Genomic DNA, 21,114 nt, shown 5'->3' with positions numbered 1-21,114 from the left:
TTAAAAAAATAGAAAAAATATAATTGTTAAAAAATTATCCAACTAATAGTTATAAATATTCAAGTTTATCTAACTATCAAAGTTAAAAGATAAGCTTCTCATGGAAAGCTCCAATATTTGGCAGTTAGTATTAATCTCCTAAGCTTAAACCTTCTTTCTCACGGAAGTGAGGCCATGGAAAGCCCCAACCCATAATTGTCGCATGATTTTCTTAGTCAACGACACCCAATCCTTATCCCCAACAATTAGAAAACACAAAATAATGCTAAAAATGATTCACTTAATTTTTTATTTTACGTTTCTATTTAAAAATAACGTATTTTGAAAAAGAGGAAAGGTCATGAACTTTCTCTCCCATGATTTTTCAACAAGCAGAGGAGATGGTGGTTTGTGTTATTAGTAGACTCCATAGGGTGACATTTTTCTACCAATATTTTGTTATTGTTAATTTTTTATGGGGAAAAAATAGAAATCTATGATTATCTTATCTTTTAATAATTAAGATACGGATTACAGGGTGAGGAATGCTATATACACATCTCTTTCCATAAATTTGACAGTGCAGATTAAGATATCCTGAGAGTTGCAAGCAAACAATGCTGAGTTCCATATATAGGGAAATTTGTGCCTGCAAGAAGATGCAACCCCTCTACTCCAATAGAGAGAGAGAAGAGAGGAATAAGTTATGTGAATACACATTTTGTAAAGTCCATCACTAAAGGTTATTTGTGCTTGTAAGAATATGCAACTACCCCCTTCCAACCAAGAGAAAAAGAACACTAGGCCAAATAAGGCACAATACATGATCATGTGATCCTTAGTTGAGACTACAATAACTGACAATATAAAATTATCAAATAGCCATAGAAAATGTCCACTCTCCAATGCAAGTTGAGGTCCTTTTACAAATTTAACTACAGTGGAATTTATTACAAAATTACACAAGTAAACCTAAAAAAGTCGAGGCAACTTTAATATGCACAGTGCAAATATTTCATGTAGCGTTGAGTGTTTCAATGTAATTCAATCAACAAAATTATACAAGTAAACCAAAACTTTAGGTTAAATTGCTCATACGTCATTGTCAACTGCATAATTCTACCTGCAAGCACCAGAATCAAATATTTGCAATGCGTGTGCTTCAACCCAATTCATTCAACAAAATTACACCAATAAACCAGAAAGTTAAGAGACTAAACCACTATATTTGCTCCACTGCTTACATAATACACAAGATACATATTCACTAACGTATACTATAAGCAGCATATCCTTGCAACATTAAGTACTCCATTAAATTTATTCAGTTATAAAAGCAAACCTGAAAGTTGAGGCTAGTTTAGCACTACCTTCGTTCTTGTTTATCTATTCAAAGAAATTACACACAATAAGGAATTGGATTATTTTGTTGGAATTATTTACTCAACTTCCTAATATATCCTTATTACTTAGTCTGGTTCTCTTTGACCTTTGAGCTACTTAACCAGTGTAAATGTTTTATTCATTGTACTACTGCTTGGAATTCCTATATGAGGAAATTGTTATTACTGGAAGAATAACAATTAATATAATTTTTAACTTCTATATGGACAAATAAACAAGAACAAAGGTAATACGTCCACAGCAAATATTCCTTGTAGCGTTAAGTGTTTCCATGCAACCCGTGCAACAATATTATAGAAGTAAACCTATTGTCAATAACATACATTATCGTCCTTGAGACTGAAAATAATCCGTGAGACTAAATGGATCATACACATTATTTTCAACTGCAACCACCAGAATCAGATCCTTGCGACGCAAGGGCTTCAATCAAATTCTCAGGAATATTATAATGATAAACCTGAAAGTTGAGAGACTAACCCCCTATTATATCCATCCTAAATTACAAGCATCAGGATCCAAGCAACATTAAGTGCTTAATTAAATTCCACCACACCTACACTAGTTAACCTGAAAGTTGAGCCCAATCCAGCACGCAAAAGATAAAAATGAAAAGAATATATATAGGCCTTTGACATTATTATTAATTAAATTATGGATAAATACAATTTACACAGAGAAACCAAAAGAGGTGAGAGAAAAACTGATGTAAAGACATTTCTATATAACAACCTTGAGAATTTACAAGGTCTGTGGTTCGGTTTCAGGAGAGCTAACTACTTGATCATCTGGATCATTAGGATAATCTGGACCATCAGGATTATCATCATCATATCCAAAACCCCTACTCACCTCATCTTCCATTTGGTCTATTTCCTCATCCTTCATGAATTGCTTCAGTTCCTCCCTATAAATCTCCAATTGATCTTCCAACGAACACTTCTGAGTCTCGTGATCCGTGATCGTCCACTGCAACGACTCAATCATTTCCTGATCATAATCCAGCTTCTCTTCAGCCATTCTCCTGAATTGAGTGGCTTGAATTTCCGCCGTGCTCTTCTCTCTCTGAAGCCGCAAAATCATCGCCATTGCCTCCTCCGCCGATGACGCAGCCGCCGTCCTCTCCTTCTCAAGCTCTGCACAAGCTGCATTGGCTTTCTTCCTCTCAATCTTCACGAGTTTTCTGAGCGTCTTTACGTCAAACACCTCATCCTCATTACACCCTTCTCTCTCAATCTCACCCTTCCCCTCCGACCCATCTTCGGAATTCGCATTCCCTTTCTCCCCAACAACATTAGAACCCTTTTTAACGGAGGATTTCGAATTGGGGTCACGCCCTTTTTCCAAAGGTGTCGCCTTTGAGTTAGATACTTGGAAAACAAGGTTGTGGAAGCAAAAACGAATTCTGGGTATGCCTCCGGAATCGCAGAGGAAACGAATTGCGGCCTTGGAATGCCACCAAAAGCGGAAAACCTTGAAGCAAAAGGTGCACATCAAAAATAGGCCGAGGAAGTTAAGGATGCGATAGAGGGAGCGGAGAAGAACGAAGCCACATCCAAAATGGGTGAAGAAATTGAACGCGGGAGGGAAATCCATGAGCAGCAGAAGGAACCTCTGATGCAAGAGATGGGAGGGAGAGTCTGCATCTGAGGCGGAAGAGAGGGGGTAGGAACGGAGGAACCAAAGTTAGCGTCAATGGGGAATGGAAAATGTGACGGTGTTGCAGTGTTTGAAGCGCTGAGAGGAGGAAGAGGACGATGGAAGGGAAATAGAGTTGTGGTGGTTTGTGGTGATTTGGACCATTTCAGAGATTCTGTTCAAACCCACATCACATCATTATTTCTTCCATCATAAACTTGTCTCATTCTCCCTTCTAATTTTGCACCCAACTGCTCAAATTCATTATTTTATTATTTTTGTCAAAAATTAACTTACATTAATAGCATTTTTTATTTTTTTATTAGGTGTCGATTTAAATATGTTTTTTTATTTATTTTAAATAATTTATAATTTTAGAATATGAAAATTTTAATTATTTTTTCATCTTATATTTTTATCTAGCAGAAATATTTTTCTTAATTAATAGCTAAAATAACTTTGGCAAGTTTATTAAAAATATTTTACTAAATTAATTTATTTTACCATTTTAAATTAAAATTTAATTATTTTTTCAGATATATGCATTAATACTAGATTGCACATAAATTAAGATAGAAATAATATTAAAAAGGAAAAATGAATGATATAATAATATTAAGTTATAAATTTATTAAATATAATTTATATTTATTAAATATATGAATTTTTATTAAAAAACTAATACTAAACCAAACAATCAATTATTAAAATATTTTAATAAATTAAAATATATACTAAAATTTGATATTTAGAAAAAATAAAAAACATTTCAAAATAAAAGATTCTAACACATTTTAAAGTAATATATTTAATTTGATATATGTATCTATATGATTTTTTTTGTAATTTTCTGTGTTTAATTTTAAATATATATTATTATGAATTACATTAAATATAAATGCATATTAAAAGTATACTTATATTGACTTATTATTTTTCATAAAATATATTTAAAAATAATAAAAACCAATGTATATTAACATTATTTTAAAGTATTAAAATGCACATATATATATAAATACAATCAATATAATAATAAGATATTAATAAATATTGAAATAAAAGAATATTTTATGCATTTAACTAGAGCAAATCAAATTTTATTCAATACAAATAGTTAAATAACAAATAAAACAATACATAATAAGAAAAGCTTATATTACATTGAATTATATATATATATATATATATATATATATATATATATAATTTTTATCAACTTAATAATTTTTTATTACGTAATTTAATTCTAAAATAATTGGTCTGGTATCATCCCTGCTACAAACCTATGTGGACTGTGTTTCAAGGCAATTGGTCTTGAAAAATGTGTAAATTGGGTCTATAAACCAAACAAGCTAATAAACTTCTACAAGGTAGAATGACTTACAGTAGAGTTTAGAAAATATTTTTAAAAATGTAAACAAATACATGCCAGATTTAATCATAAATCAAATAAGTTAGTACAAAGTCTTGCATGAAATAAAAAATAACTGAACATTACTTATATTTTGTCATTTATTATTAATTATATGTTATACTTTCAAGAGTGATGTCGTTAGGGAATTAAAAAAATCATTTTTAAAGAAAATGAAAAATAAATAAATTTTGTTAAAAAATAAAATGAATATGTCTAACTTTTAATTAATAATGAATAAATTCTTATTTTTCTCACTTTATATACTTTCTAATATAAAAAAAAATAAAATCAAATTCTACTTATTTATTCAATAAATTAATTCAATTTTTTTTCTCACTATTTATTTCCTTCTATCACATCAATTATTTTATCCTAAAGTTCTCTTGTTTTTCTCTCTCTCTCTTTATTGTATCACTTTTATACCAATACAATTTCACAAGGTTTTTTGGGCTACAGTTGTAGCTTAATTCCAGCTTTGTATCTTCTGGCATTCTCAATGCTAGACCACTTTGTGGCCTAAGGACTGATTTTTTGTATCTAATATTGATGCCTATGTGAAACTCCATTCCCACACCGCTTGTGTTTATTTGGGGTAATTGGGATCAAACAAGTTGGAGCACTGTAGGAAGAACATTCTAAGAATTGAAAATGAACGAGAAACTAGTTTGGTTTGAAGTCAGACAATTTTCCAGACGCTGTAGTTATGATCACATAGATTAATTTGATTGTACAACAGTCTCTCGTTAATGCCGAGTGTTCTTTTTCAAGACACTGTTTTCTTGATAAAAAATTTCGAAATTCAAAGCGTTGTCTCCAAATAGGAATGGTTTATAGTTGAAGGATGATAGGGGTATCATAAGAAACAAGAAGTGGGGTAACAATTCCACCACTCAATAATCTCGTCACAACAGTTTCAAGCATTTGTTCATACGACCTTCATATTAAATACACAGATGTCAAAATCTAAATCAAGAGAAATATGATTGATACTGTATACATAAAGAAAAGTTTAAATATATTCATAGAGAAAGAAAGAAACATTCAGATAAAATACATTTCACCGTGAGTACAAAAGTGACAGAGAGGGAGAAGCATCGTCAGAAGTTGTAGTGAACCCAGAAGAGTTTGTGTTTGAAGTGTAACTTATTCTTTGGATTTGGCCTTCCTCTGAAGCGTTTATGTTGAATGGGGCTATGGATGAGTGTAGGGGGCCCGAAAGATATGTTGGGACAGGCAAACTTGATGGAAGATTAGGTAAGGGAGCTTCAAAATTAAGCACTTGAATTGCTTGCCTTATTGAAGGCCTATTATTATGGTCAGGGTGAGCACACCAAAGACCAACAATCATCAAGCATTTGATTTGCTCCTCCTCAAAATCCCCATCTAGTCTTGGATCTACTGCTTCAAGAATTGTCCCTCTTCCATAGAGTCTCCACACCCACTCCACAATATTTATTTCATTTTCTTGAGCCTTAAGGTTTATGGGCTTTCTTCCACAAGCTATCTCTAAAGCAACAACTCCAAAACTGTATACATCTGATTCCTTACCAGCCCTTCCTGTGGTAGCACATTCAGGGGCCATGTAGCCCATAGTCCCAGCTAAAGCAGTAGTTTGTGCACCTTTTGCATGGTCCACAAACCTTGCTAAGCCAAAATCACCAAGTTTTGCGTTAAACTCTGAATCCAGCATGATGTTGCTTGATTTTATGTCTCTATGCACAACACATTGTTCCCATTCTTCGTGCAAATACAGCAATGCAGAGGCCAAGCCTCGAGCTATGTTGTATCTCACTGTCCATTTCAACAAGCTCTGTTTCTTGAAAAGATGAACATCTAAGCTTCCATTTGGCATGTACTCATACACAAGCAAGAGTTTTTTTCTTTCATAACACCAACCAATCAATTGCACTAGATTTCGATGCCTTAACTGGCTAATAGTTCTTACTTCTGATGCAAACTCCTTTATTCCTTGATCAGAATCTTCTGACACCCTTTTAATAGCAACATAAGACTTTATGTCTTTAAGATAACCCCTATAAACACATCCAAATCCTCCTTGTCCTAGCTTATGCTCATCTTTGAAATTATTAGCTGCTTGTGATAATTCGGCATATGAATACTTCCTCGGTCCTGTCCCCCTCCCAAAATCCTCTCCCATATACTCTTCCAAATCATGATCTTCCTCTTCACTCCCTTTCTTCCACTTCTTCCATAAGCCAATTGAAACCAAACCGAACCCACTAATCAAAACAAATCCACCGATACCCAATCCCACTGCCAATCCTGTCTTGGTCTTGCTTTTCTGACTTGGAGCTGTATGGGAGGTTGGAGACCTTGGAACTGGTACTCCTGTGCTTGTTGCAACGTTTTCTTGTGCTGCCAAACTTGAGTTAAAATCCCATGAATAAAGGCTGTGTATAGAAGTTGCATTTCCTGTGGCAGCTGAGAAACCAAAAGTAACCAATTCTGGCAAATAAAGTCTCAAATCAACTATAGCAGATAGATGTTGTTGTAGGATGGTGCCACTCTCATTGTCAAAACCGGTGAACACAACACTTAAATTTAGTGTACTAGAATTGTAACTGATCGTAGCCTCATTGACTTTCCCTTCCTTGATTTCAGCCAACCATGTCACATTAGCAACAGATCTCATAGAGTTGATGTCGATGCCAACATGTTCATGCGGTGGATCCCATAAATTCTTATAGATATCAAACTCCACGGCAACAAATGGATTATCAGTTGAGTTCAATGGTTGATTATCAAGTGTCAGACCCATAGAACCTCCTTTTGTGGCATTAGGAAGCTTTGAACCATTGGGGGCAAGGAAGAATGCAATCCCATCTCCATAAACACTTCTGTTCTGTGAATCTATGACAAAAGAGAAATGGGTTGTGAAATCTGTAAGCTTGCGAGTGGTTTTGTCCCACAGTTGCATAGGTTGGTGATATGTGGCTCGACCTATGCTTCCAATCATGCCTTGGTCTTTCTGGTTTCTTGTAAGTTGGATGGTTGGTGATGCAGGGTATGCTGATCCCTCATATGTTATGTTCTGGCCATTAGGATTAAAACTAGTGAAGTTAAAGGATAGAGAGGAAGCATATGGGATTATCAAGAGGAAGAAAATGGACAACATCATTAAGAAGTGAGAGGGGAAATTAAGGTTGGACAACTGGACATATGTTCCTTTTGATGCGGCTGAGACCGTTGCTAGGTGCTAGATTTTGGATTCATTTAACTTCACGTGCATCCTTGGCCACCAATGTTTACTTTCTTGTTTGTTCCTTTCCTTTCCATTTCCATTCTTTATTATATTATTATTGTGTCATTTCTAAGCAAAAGTCGTATAGTTCTAGAAAGGAAAAATGAAAAAAAAGCGGGTTCCAAAGTAAACTACACGGAAATTAGTAACAAGTGGCACTCCAACTAGTCACCAACCAGTTTAAGTTATCGGACAAATATGTTACTTTTTTTCTTTCAATAGCAATCGATTGGGTACTCAAAAGTTTTTGCAAGAAAATTGTTATACTTGGATGAAGAATGAGAATGTTGTGGTCGGAGAAATAAACTGGAAGATGGGCTCATTCATTTCATTAAAAAGTTAGAAAAGTTTACACTGAAACTAATTTATGGTCAAATAATTTGCATGACAACGTGCAAATTTATAATTATAGGTCAACGCAATTCTGGATTATTATATTAAAAAAAATAATCCAAGTCTCGTCACCTCCTTGTAGTATTCAAATGTTTGGTAGTACAATAAAACAGGGACCATGTTTACACTATTTACAGAATAAAAATGTTAGGTAGGTATTGATTCATCTTGCCTTACACAATTTACAGAAGAAGAAAGAAAACAGTGTTAGTTTCTTTCAGTTCATTGAAGCTAAATGCATCAGCTGTATGATAAACTTGTAAAGGAAAAACTTGTGATTAGCTACATAGTAATTCCTTTTATACTTTGATTACAGTTATGGACGACTTGGTGCAACAAATAGACATTCGGGGTTAATTTGCAAAATGTTATAATTAGCCCAATTAAATATGGATTACATTGCAATATTTAAAATGATAGCAGATTCTGTTGATCCTGACCCCATTTTTTTCTTAATATGTCTTATGATGAAGATCGTGTGAGGAGCTTCTAATGACCATGTTAGATAAAACCAACAGTTCGCATAAGTAAGTGTTCATTTAATAAAAAAATTTATGTGAAAATTTATATTTAATTATAAAATTTCTTAAAATAAATTAAAAAGTATTTTAATAAATATATAAAAATTTTAAAATAAAATTAAAATACCATATAAAAATCATAAATTTATTTTATTAATTATTTATAATTTATTTAAATTAATTGTTGCGGATCAAGTCAATGCAAACTTTCTTTAATATATTAATTTATTTATAATATATTAAAGAAAGTTTACATTGACTTGATCCGCAACAATTAATTTAAAGAAATTATAAATGATTAATAAAAGAATTTTTTAATAAAAAAAGAAATATTCTTAATATATTATTTCATAAGACAGCGTATGTTTATACAATAAAAAGGTGAGCTAAAATAATTTTTTGATAAGGTAATTGACCTAAGTAGTGTTAGCTCTATTTGATCTGAGTTTTTTAGTTTTGTATATTTTTCATATAATAGACTTTTTGATTTGATAGATTTTTTGTTCTTTAACTCATATAAATTAGGGTTAAATTAGTTAAGACATACTTGTTTAACAACTTTATTTAAAATAGTGGTACACTGAGGAAATTTTAAAAAGGTATTTTTAAATTCATAAAAATGTTTTCAAAAATGAACTTTAAAAAATAATGAATATTGCCTCAAAACTCTAGTTTTCAAATACTAGCATCTTAAAGCTTAAGGATAGTATTAGATGATAAAAATTATCATATTAATGAGTTGATAATAAATTAAAAAATATATAAATTAATTGTGAGTCTAAAGTATTAATTTTTTTTAGACAAAATTTGAGTCAAATGTTTAACATATGTATCTTGAAAGTTGCAACCTTCGATTATGAAATAAATTAATGATCCTTAATATGTATTGTTAATAGTTATAACGGGTTAGAATATTTTTTATACTCTAAATTTGTCTTTAATAAAATGTTGATATTTAGAAAAAAAATATTTTTTAAACAAATGAACTATTTAAATTTAAAATATATTCTCTTTCTTAAATTAAATTTAAATTTAAAATTTTACAAAATCAAATATAAAGCATTGCTATCTTAAATAATACACTATTTTATATAAAGGTTGTTATTAAAGATTACAAAATATTAAATTTTAATTTTTGACTTATTTAAAGTAAAAAAAAAAGTAAAACTATGTTTGTATTTATTTTTATATATAAAAATTTTACTAATCCATACCTTAAGGACATTATTTAAGAAATAAAAAATATTTTTTCTTAAAAAATATGTTAGATTGTATTGAAAATTATAATATAAAATATTTTTGTTCTTTTAAAAATATTATTTTAATTTATAATATTTACTTCCATACTTAAAATTACAATATATTTTTATTATGGCCAACCTTTATTTTATAGGATAAAATTTAGGTGAACTACTTTAACTGTTTTTGTTTTATTTTTAATTTAAACTTAAATTTATTTTTCATAATATGTAAAATAAAAGTTTACATTAAAAATTGGGATAAATAACTATTAAAAATAAACTTTTATTAATTTTATAATGACACTAAAAATATATAAGATATTACCCATAAATTTATCTTGTTTTATATTTATATAGGTTGTAGTTAATATAATAATTATTTATTAGTAATTAATCCTTATTTGTTTATTTCTTTATAATTTCCACTTATTAAGGTATCCATTCCTAAAGTATCAAAACCCAAATGAATTATAAATACTCACATCTTGAAGAATAATCAAAACCCACACAAGAACAAATTATATATGTAAACTTCATTTTTTATATAATAAATTTTATAATCTTATCATTTATTAATGTATTTATGTAGATCAAAATTCATTTAATTTTCTCCCCTCTCTTTCTTATTATTTAGATCCGTCATTAAATTCATATGAATTGAAATTATAATAATCAAAATCTTATTTAAACCAGTTAGAAAAAAATGTTACATGGATAGTGACCAATGAATAAAATTACAAAGCCTATTCTTATTTTCTAAAGTCTCATTCCACGTATGTTCTTTATTTATATTACACAGTATGTGAGAGAATTTCCTCATTACTATTCTTATAGGCAGTGAAGGTATGTCACTGTCTCACTTTATATTCTGCGTTTTCTCTCTTTAATAAGAAGAACGTAATTGGTTACTCAAATAATTTTCTTTCTTTAATGTAACCACATTTCTCTTCCACATTAATAACTTCAACTCTAGAACAAGTCATATAATAGTTGTTTATCTCTAAGCAACGTGCACTAGGTTTGAGTTATAACATGGGCACATCATATCTGCTCATTGCTTGGACTCATTCAAATTCAATTAAGAAAAGTTTAAATTAGAAGAGTTTACCCATTTTACCAATGTTAACATGTATTCTACATTTAATTAATCATGTCTTTCAATGGGCGTGCTTGCTTGGATCAAGTTAAAAAAATATTATTTCCATAATTAATTTAATTTATAATAAAAAATTATGATAATTGATTATATAAAATAAGTTTTATATTTGAATGTGTTATATGAAAAGTAATTTTAAATTTTTTTATTTTGTACATATTGTATAAAATAATCGCTTTCTAGGTTGACATTACAAAAAAAAGAATAAAGTTCTGTATAATAGTTCATTTTGTATTTAAAATAACTAACTATTGAGGATAACATAGAAAAATACAAGTTAGCTAGAAAACTATGAGCTTCAAAATTTTGCTTATTTTAAATGTTCGAATTTTTTGTAAAAAAAATAAAATCAAAGATTATAAATTGATTTTATAAAATTTACTAAACAATAATGAAAAATGTCTTTTTAAAACTTTTTCCACGTAAACAATAAAATTAGTTGCAATTAAAAACACATTCTTGCTGTTGTTTATGCCAATCCCCATGGATGATGTGAATTGTTTACTTTTGAAATCCATTGAAATTCCTCCTTATTGTAAAATATTTTGGGACAAGCTCCTTTAGTGGTCAGATAAAAATAGGTAGAATATGATTAGTTATTATATCATTTGTTAATTATGAGTAATAAGAATAAAATTAATTTATTTATTTTCTATCAAATCAGTATAATTATTATGATGAGAATATTGTTGAGTTAGGAAAAAAAAAATGATAGCAACTGTCTCTCCTAAAATACCTTTAATTTTCTTTTACATCTTTTTTATTGCTTTCCTCTTTCTCTTCTCTCTATTTTTATATATTTTTAAAATTAAATTTTTTAATTATTTATATATTTTTATAAATTAAAATAAATAAATTATAAAAAGTAAAATAATCAAAATTTAATTTAATAAATATAAACAAAACAGTAATTTTGTTATTTTCTATGAATTAATGTCATATTTTTTTCTATTAAGTCTACAACAAATATTAAATATCATAAAAGTTTATTATTATTATTTTTATATTTTATTCTTATCTAATTATCTTATCCTATTTACCTTATCCTGTCCTGTTCACTAAACGGACCCTTAATATTATCTTATACAAAGAAAGGTCAATGGTGTTTTCTGTTTCAAACTATATAAATTACTTTGATATAAAGATTCAAGGGTGTCTCTTTTATTAAATAGAAAGAGTTCACAAAAGAACAAATTTTGACATGAAGATTAGAGATTTATGTTTTATTTATATTTCATAGTTAAAATTTGTAATTGAAATTAATTTGAATTCACATATCAATTGTGCTAAATAATTTAAAAGCAATTTTATCAAACTTCAAAATAAACAAACATTTATTAATAAGATGGAAGTGTGTATTGAGATACTCATACTCGCGGGTATTTATATGCATAAAATTATTAAAATATAAAATGGTTTTATTTTTTCAGATTATGATTTAATATTTATTTTAAATTATATTATTTTAAGAAATGTTAATTTTTTTTAACAAATATCTGCAGATACCCGAAAATTTTTGTAAATAACCATAATTTAAAACTTACTTATAACAAGTACTCGTGCTCTGAAAGCGCATACTAGATCAATTTTTATTTGCAGTGCAAGGATACCTTTGATAATAAAAATTTTATCGATTTATATTTGCGGTGCAATCCTGTTTCACTGTATTTTATCTATTACTTCTCATAATGAAAATTGGATCAATATTTTCCTAAATATAATGTTTTATATACCTATTTCATAATTGGTGAGTGCTAAGTTACACATCCGAATTTATCTCATTCATTTATTTACTTTTGTTCCTTTTCCCTCTATTTCCTCACTTTCTTGCTTTTCCTTGTAAGTTGGCGTTAAAAGAGAGAGAGAGAGAGTGCTGGACAATCGGAAATTCCAATACTTTGTTCAATTGGCTTTTTAGCTACCAAATTTGGATCCTCCGCATGCATTTGTCACTTCAAGAGTTGAAGTTTGTTAGTATATGCTTTTCGTTAGTATTTTTATCATATCATAACTCGATTTTCTTGATTTCATGTAGTGTTTAATAAAAATGCTGAGATTACAGGTCAACATTAAAATGATATAGTTTTAAAGAAGATTTATATAGAGATCTGTATAACTTTTTAGGATATTAGGTGTATGGTAATAAATTCTTTGCCTAATCCAATATTATGAAATTCTGAGTTTACAAGAGTATTTTTAAACGAATTTTGTTCTTTGTGATATTCAAACCGAACTGTGAAAGGGAACAGTGCAACTATTCAATCAGATACAGTGCTTCGAATACGTGAAATGAATTCATTTATAAGGAAATCATAGGCAAATTAAATAATAAAAAAAAAGAGTTAGAAACCATACATTGTTTATAGTAGTATGATTTATACGTAATTTGAATTACTAGAATATTACTTTACAGTATGTTATGTGAGATTCCATTTACAAATGAAGTGAACTCTTCCAATTCAGAGAAGTGGATATGAAAAATCAAACTTTATGATTACATTCTGGAGGGAAATAGGCTAGCACAGGGATCTGTTGTGGGATAATTGGTAAAGGAGCTTCAAAGTTAAGCACCTTATTCACTTGCTTTATGGAGGGTCTGGATGTGCAATCTGGATTTGTACACCAAAGACCAACAAGCATCAAACATTCCATTTGCTTCACATCAAAATCCCCACATAGGTTAGGATCTGCAGCTGAAATGAGATTTCTCAATGTATAGAGTTCCCACACCCACTCAACTAATGATACTTGTTCCTCATTGTCTCTGTGGTGAATGGCTTTTCTTCCGGTGGCTACCTCCAACAAAACAACCCCAAAACTAAATATGTCAGATTCCTTTCTAGCCTTGCCTGTGCTCATATATTCAGGGGCCAAGTAACCTATGGTCCCAGCCATAACTGTGGTATGTGACCCTTTTTCATGATCTGCTAGCCTAGCTAAGCCAAAATCCCCAAGCTTAGCATTGAAATTGGAGTCCAACATTACATTGCTTGATTTGATGTCCCTATGAAGCACACATTTTTCCCATTCTTCTTGTAGGTAAAGCAATGCTGAAGCCAAGCCCAAAGCTACATTGTACCTCACTTGCCATGACAAAAAGTTTTCTCCACCAGAAAGCCGAGAATCTAAGCTACCATTTGGCATGTACTCGTATATCAAGAAGAGATCATTCTTTTTGTGGCACCAACCAGTGAGTTTCACCAAATTCCTGTGCCTCAATTGGCTTATAATAGTGACTTCAGCCGCATACTCCTTTACACCTTGCGTTGAATCTGCTGATATTCTCTTTATAGCAGCATAGGAGTTTTGGTCCTTCAAAAAACCTTTATAAACACAACCAAAACCACCTTGGCCAAGCTTTTGTGTGTCTTGGAAATTGTTTGTTGCAGATACCAATTCCTCATAGCTAATCTTCTTAGGTCCAGTGCCCATTTGGAACTCATCATCCATCTTCAAATCAGAAGCGGTTTCTGAGGTGGGTTCTTCTTCTTTTCCTTTATTCCTCTTCCATAATAAAACATGGACCAACCCAACTAAACACGCACACAAACCTAAACCAATTCCTATTCCCGCCAACAACTTGTGAATGATTAACTTGCTTTTCTGATGATCAGCACTACTAGTTGGTGGGGTTTTATTAAATGACCATGACATGAGTGTATGTATTTCTTCCGAGCCATCTCCTGTTGCAGCTGATATGCCAACAATAACCGACTCTTGCAAGTATTCACTCAAATCAATGTGGTACAAAAGGTTCTGTGTTACTCGTTCACCATTGAGCTTGTATCCAGTGAAAGAAACTTTTAGATGATAACCTCTTGAATTGTATTCAATATAACAATCGTAAGGGCTGCTTGAAGTATCTGTCAACCATTTCTCAGCTATGTAAGACACCATAGAGTTGACATTCACACCTACATGTGTGTCAGGTGGGTCCCACTGGTTTGGGAAAGTGTCAAACTCCACCGCCACAAAGTGATACTCAGTTGTGAAAGTTTGGTTAAGGTAGTTGTGATCCCCACGACCAATGCCAAGGCCTCCTCCTTTTAGTTGTGTTGCATCATTCAAATCTGTGAGATTTGGGTTTGCTAAGAAGAATGTCAAACCATCTCCACGAGGAATCTGGGTCTGGCTTGAGAGAAGTGAAAAGGAAAATTGGGTAGTGAAGCTTTCTAGTTCATTCGAGCTTTTGTTCCAAAGATGAAAAAGTTGGGAACTTGTGACTCGCCCAACACTCCCAAATCCACTTTTGTTTGGGTCCACTGCGAGTTGGATGCCAGCATTTGAAGAAGAGAAATTTCCTTCAAGCTTTACTTGTATTACATCATCAGCATCAGTGAAGTTGTAATCAAAAGACAAAGGTTGAGCATTTGCAAGAGGGGTTACCATTAGGAACAAAAATGCTCCCATTGCATAACTACTCGTTGCATCGTGCCCAAAATGCCAATTACAATCGCCCATTAAACTGAGTAGAAATCGAGGTTCAAGTTTGAAGCCTGCTGACACATTTCCATGGGCGTATTTATCTTCAATCTTGTTTGTCTTAGCTCCACCTCGTGACGAATGTTCCCACGTACACAGCTCATCGTTTCTTCAAAAAATGAACAGGGATCACAACCGTGCTATTGTGCTGCTTGTGGTGGATCAAACGGCAACATTTGGATTTAGCAAATGTTGTTATTGATTAGAAACAAACACCGCTGCTTGTTAACGGAAATATTCAAGAAACCACTTGTCAAAGCATTGTTTCCTTTAAATTTAATTTCATTTAACGTATGTTAGGAATAATAAAGAAGAAAAGTTTCGAAAACGTCATCTCTCGAGGTTAGATATATATATATATAGTGTAAGTTTAAAAAAAAACTTTTATATTTGAGGTTTTTATTTAATTTATATTTAATAATTAATAAAATAATAAATTATAACTCATTAAATATAAGTTAAATAAAAAGTTTACATTAAATATAATTTTTTTTATTTAAACTAATAAAACAAATCTTGCCTCATATATAATTTTACGCTGGATTTAAGGGTAGACTAGTTTTACTTTATATAAATTTTGTATGATAAAAAATTTAATTTTGATATATTAAGAATATAAAAATTTTATATAATAAATTAAAAAGTTAGTCTAAATATAATTTTTAAAGAAATGATTATAAAAGTATATAATTTTTAAATATATGATAATTTATAATTAAATGGTAATGTAATTTTTTTATATTATTAATGCATTTCAATTAAATTTTAATAAAAAGCAAATAGTTAGTATATGTATGAATTTATGCTAATAATATATATATATATATATATATATATATATATATTTACATTCGACTTATTGAGTTCAACTAATTAAACTAAATTGTCCAATCTAATGTGTTGACAAATATGAAATATGATATTTTTAATCAGTTGAGTATTTTATATTAAAACTTATTACAAAATTTTGGGTATTGAGTTCAGTCCGCACAAATTTAGGTACCCGTATGATGACATCGGGTCAAATACTTCGAAATGGCAACTGAGATAAAGCAATTACACTTGAAATTGAAATGGGAACATTCATATTAACTTTTTCAGTAATTTTCTTTTTTCATATACAAGTTATTAATCTAAGGCTTTGAGCAAGGGGAATTAAGCATGTAAGATTTATTATTTTCTCATCTTACTATGTGCAAACTTTAATTTCAGAGTTATGAAATTTTTTGGAATAAAAAAGTATTTATTAAATAAAAAATAGTGATAAATAAATTAAATTCTTTCCAAAGTTAAAATTAACTTTTGATTCTCGTATTTTTCAGAAAACTTTTCAATTAACTTTTTTAAAAAAAAAGGTACATTCGATTTTAACTTGTAATTTTTTTATCTCTTTATTTTTTATATAAATATTTATTTAAAAAATTATTCAAATTAAACTTATATATTATTAGAAATAATGTCTGCACATCTATAAGAAAAGAAGAAAATATAGTGATACATTTGAAAATACTATTCCCTATTTAAAAGGGTGATTCTATATTCTTTCCCTTTACTTTGAAAAGTAAGGGAATTAAAAAAATAATACTTTTAAATAAGCAAAATATAAATAATTTAAAATTATTGATTTGATTTTATAGTAAACTAATGATTAAGATTAAAACAGAAAAAAAATAAAAATTGGACTAGTAACTTGCATTAAATCTTAGTTATAAAAAATAAAAAAAAATTCTTTTATTTTTATATTTGCATCGTTAATTGTGACCTAAAACTCTAGTCTTTATTCATTGTTACTAGTTCCTTCCTTTATAAAACTTATAAGCATAAAAGTTACAAGATTCTTAATATTATATTGTAAGTACAAAGTACGTCACAGAAACATGTATAAATAATATTAATTCTGTAAAAAATTAATAATTTATGTTATTCAAATTTTAATATTAATTCAGCATTGTCAATAAGTTGAAGGTAGAAAGTGAAAAAGAAATTACTTTAGAGTTTTATCTAAAGTCACTTTTCACACTTTCTTCCTCTCCTTTCTTCTTGTTCTCTCTCTCTTGTTTTCAACCATCACAATCATGGAGAACTCTTTGACGTAAGAAGTAATTAAAAAAAAACATTACTTTCTATATCAATTCGATGTAGAAAGTATATTTACAAAGTAGTGAAAAACTTTAAATGTTGTTTTATTTAACATTATAAATTTGAAGGGTATAACTTTGAGAATAGAACTCGAATTTATAAAAAAATATATATTTATTTTATGTAACTTTTCGAGTTATGTCCACCTAAGTACTTAAAAAGGTTTGAAAAAATTAAAAACATTTTTCTAATTTTTCGGGAAAAGAATTTTGTCTTTTAACATAAAACTCGAATTTATACAAATTATATATTTATTTTATATAACTTTTTAAGATCTATTCAACTCAAACGTTTTTAAGGGGTTTGAAAGAACTAAATTCTAAAATTTTAACATTTTCTAATCTTTCTGAGAAGGAATTCTATTATTTGAAAATTCTTGATGCTGTAAATCATAATTTATAACTTGAGAGAAAAATGAAAAGTAATGATACTCAACTATGTAGTTGTTAGTGGAAGGTAAAGAGTTAGCAAATTCATTTTGTTATGAATAAGATAAGAATAAAAGAGGAAAAAAAGGAGGAAGAGGGAGAAATGAAGAATACAAAAATATATATAAAATTATCAATATATCTTTTTATAAATTTAACTTATATCACCAATTTTTTATTTTTTATTTTTAACTGTCTTATAGTTCACAATGTTTAAAAACTTTAAAAAAAAATATTTTTACCTTACTTCATGCAACAAAAAGGAAAATATTAGAGTCAACTCATGCAACGAAATAGGAGGATATTAGAGTCAACCCATTTAAAAACACTAATTGTTTGCAAGGAAAATAATAATTCAAACATCAATCTTAGATGCATCAACGTTAATGTTTGTTAAAGTTGGATGAATTTATATTTAATACTTGATTTATATTTTCATGCTCTCCTTTTGTTTTGGACTTTCTCACTTATACTTTGATTAGATGATGAGTCAAGTGTTTGAAGCATAACTGCATTACGAGTAAATTATCAGTACAAACTATTTGAAAACGAAAAATGCTATATTTTCTTATTATTTCAGCTTACAAATTCTCCTACCTGCAAAAAAAAGGTGACATGTGCTTTCTGAAAAATATTAACTTTTATCTTTCAACTTCTTCCTTCTTCAGAAGACCACTTTTACATTTGTAGAGATTTATGATACAAATGATATTTTTATGGTGTACAAACATTGCTTGTACATAATGTGTTGCTGTTACAATATTTGGAGACCACTTAACTTGTATCATTTAAGGAACATGGAACAGTTAAAAACAAGTCATTTGTTATTGGACAGAAATAGGTTAACACAGGGATCTGTTGTGGGAGAGTGGGTAAAGGAGCTTCAAAGTTGAGCACCTTAATCACTTGCCTTATAGAGGGACGGGATTTGCAATCTGGATTTGCACACCAAAGGCCAACAACCAGTAAGCATTCCATTTGCTGCACATCAAATTCTCCAAGTAGATTTGGATCTACTGCTGCAAGGATATTTCTCAATCCATAAAGCTCCCACACCCACTCAACTAATGATACTTCTCCCTCCAAATCTTTGTGATGAATGGCTTTTCTTCCACTGGCTAACTCCAACAAAACAACCCCAAAACTGAATATATCTGATTCTTTTCTAGCCTTTCCTGTATTCATATATTCAGGGGCTAGATAACCCATGGTCCCAGCCACAACTGAGGTTTGTGACCCTTGCTCATGATCCACTAGCCTAGCTAGGCCAAAATCCCCAAGCTTAGCATTGTAGTTGGAGTCCAACATTATGTTGCTTGATTTGATGTCCCTATGAAGCACACATTTTTCCCATTCTTCTTGTAAGTAAAGCAATGCTGAGGCCAATCCCAGAGCTATGTTGTACCTCATCTTCCATGTCAAGATGCTTTCTCCACGAAAAAGATGAGAATCTAAGCTACCATTTGGCATGTACTCGTATATCAAGAGGAGATCATTCCTCTTGTGGCACCAACCTGTGAGTTTTACCAAATTCCTATGCCTCAGTTGGCCAATGGTCTTCACTTCTGCCGCATATTGCTTTATACCTTGTCTTGAATCTGCTGATATCCTCTTTATAGCAGCATAAGAGTTTGAGTCTTTCAAATAACCTTTATAAACACCACCAAAACCACCTTGGCCAAGCTTCTGTGTCTCTTCAAAGTTGTTGGTTGCAGTTAACAATTCATAATAACCAATTTTCTTAGGTCCAGTGCTCATCTGGATTTCATTATCCATCTTTAGATTAGAAGTCGCTTCTGAAGTGCCTTCTTTTCCTCTATTCTTTCCCCAGAATAAAAGATGGAACAACCCCAATAAACTTAAGAACAAACATATACCAATTCCTATCCCCTCCAACAAGTGTAAGTTGATTAACTTGCTTCTCTTTTCAGAATCAGCATTACTTTGTATGCCACTTGGTACACTTGTACTAAATGACCATGACAGCAGGGTATGTTGCTCAAAATACCCACCTGTTGCAGCTGATATGCCAACAATAACTGACTCTAACTCTTGTAATTGCTCAGGAATATTAACCTGATATGAAAGGTTCTGGGTAGTCTGTGTGACATCCCCACCACTGGATTTGTATCCAGTGAAAAAAACATTCAAAATACTCTTTCTAGAATTGTACTCAATACTACAGTTACAAATCTCCCCTTGTGTAATATTTACCCACCATTCCTCAAATATTTCAGACTTCATAGAATTGATACTTACACCAACATGTGATCCATCTGGGTCCCAGTTGTTTGAGAAAGTGTCAAACTCCACTGCCACAAATCGATAGTCTGTCTGGAGAAGATTTCTGTCACCATCCACAAGACCAATGCCAAGGCCTCCTCCGCTCAGTTTTTGTGTATCATTTGTGGATGGAAGATTTGGGCTTGCAAGGAAGAATGTCAAACCATCTGCATAAGGACTCTGATTAGAGGAAATAACAAAGGAAAAGTTGGTAGTGAAATCTAGTTCATTTGAATTGTTATCCAAAAGATGTATTTTTTGAGGATATGTGACTCGCCCTGCTGCTGCAGACCCATCATTGTTTGGGTCCATTGTCCTCAATGTTAGTTGGATAGCTGAATCTGAGGCAGAAGCATTACCATCCAGATTTAACAGCTTCACATAAGTAGAATTAAAGTTTGGGAAATCAAAAGACTGAGGTTGAGCATTTACATTTGCAAGAGGGGTTATTAGGAGGAACAAAATGGTTCTCCATGCATAAATGGTTAGAAGGCCAAATTGCCAACTACGACCATCCATTACCAAGAGTTGAGTTTGATCTTTGAAGCCTAACACACTTTCATGTGTTATGTGTGTGTATATATTTTTCTATCTTATTCTTATTTGTCATTTGTTTTTTTCCTTCGTAATTTGTGTATGTAAATTATATTTGTCTTAACCCTCAACATTGTGATGAATGTTGTTCCAACCAGGACAGATCACAGCCACCGTATTGTGCTGTGGGCTGCGGCTATCAGTGCTGATGAGGACGACAATATTCGGAGTTATAGC

General features: G+C 30.5%; 4 protein-coding genes across 5 annotated transcripts; all 4 read right to left on the bottom strand.

The window, feature by feature from the left end:
- Nucleotides 1-964: 964 nt before the first annotated feature.
- Nucleotides 965-7,506, bottom strand: LOC113858493 (L-type lectin-domain containing receptor kinase IX.1-like). Of its 2 annotated transcripts, none has more exons than XM_027491174.1 (2): nt 5,493-7,506; nt 965-1,215 (listed from the first exon to the last, which is right to left on the bottom strand). In XM_027491174.1, exon 1 carries the CDS (start codon nt 7,413-7,415, stop codon nt 5,496-5,498), a length of 1,920 nt encoding a protein of 639 aa, XP_027346975.1. In that variant the 5' UTR covers nt 7,416-7,506; the 3' UTR covers nt 965-1,215; nt 5,493-5,495. The 2 variants fall into 2 exon arrangements, with proteins under 2 accessions (XP_027346975.1, XP_027346976.1); XM_027491175.1 differs by having other exon boundaries at nt 965-1,102.
- On the bottom strand, nt 1,882-5,336 carry LOC113858495 (myosin-binding protein 3-like). The gene is made up of 2 exons (XM_027491176.1): nt 5,326-5,336; nt 1,882-3,225 (listed from the first exon to the last, which is right to left on the bottom strand). The coding sequence occupies exon 2, from the start codon at nt 2,977-2,979 to the stop codon at nt 2,125-2,127; it is 855 nt and encodes a 284-aa protein (XP_027346977.1). The 5' UTR covers nt 2,980-3,225; nt 5,326-5,336; the 3' UTR covers nt 1,882-2,124.
- Nucleotides 7,507-13,492: 5,986 nt separating the features above from the next.
- LOC113859935 (L-type lectin-domain containing receptor kinase IX.1-like) lies at nt 13,493-15,472 on the bottom strand. The gene has a single exon (XM_027492591.1). The coding sequence runs from the start codon at nt 15,470-15,472 to the stop codon at nt 13,493-13,495; it is 1,980 nt and encodes a 659-aa protein (XP_027348392.1).
- Nucleotides 15,473-18,834: 3,362 nt separating this feature from the next.
- Nucleotides 18,835-20,893, bottom strand: LOC113859933 (L-type lectin-domain containing receptor kinase IX.2-like). Its single transcript, XM_027492590.1, has 2 exons — nt 20,776-20,893; nt 18,835-20,684 (listed from the first exon to the last, which is right to left on the bottom strand). The coding sequence occupies exons 1-2, from the start codon at nt 20,816-20,818 to the stop codon at nt 18,835-18,837; spliced, it is 1,893 nt and encodes a 630-aa protein (XP_027348391.1). The 5' UTR covers nt 20,819-20,893.
- Nucleotides 20,894-21,114: the final 221 nt, after the last annotated feature.

Source organism: Abrus precatorius, unplaced genomic scaffold (genome assembly GCF_003935025.1).
Source record: "Abrus precatorius isolate BTA unplaced genomic scaffold, Abrus_2018 Scaffold2, whole genome shotgun sequence".
Classification (NCBI taxonomy): Eukaryota; Viridiplantae; Streptophyta; class Magnoliopsida; order Fabales; family Fabaceae; genus Abrus; species Abrus precatorius.
The sequence above is the reverse complement of the archived record's forward strand: the minus strand, read 5'-3'. Positions and strand labels throughout refer to the sequence as shown.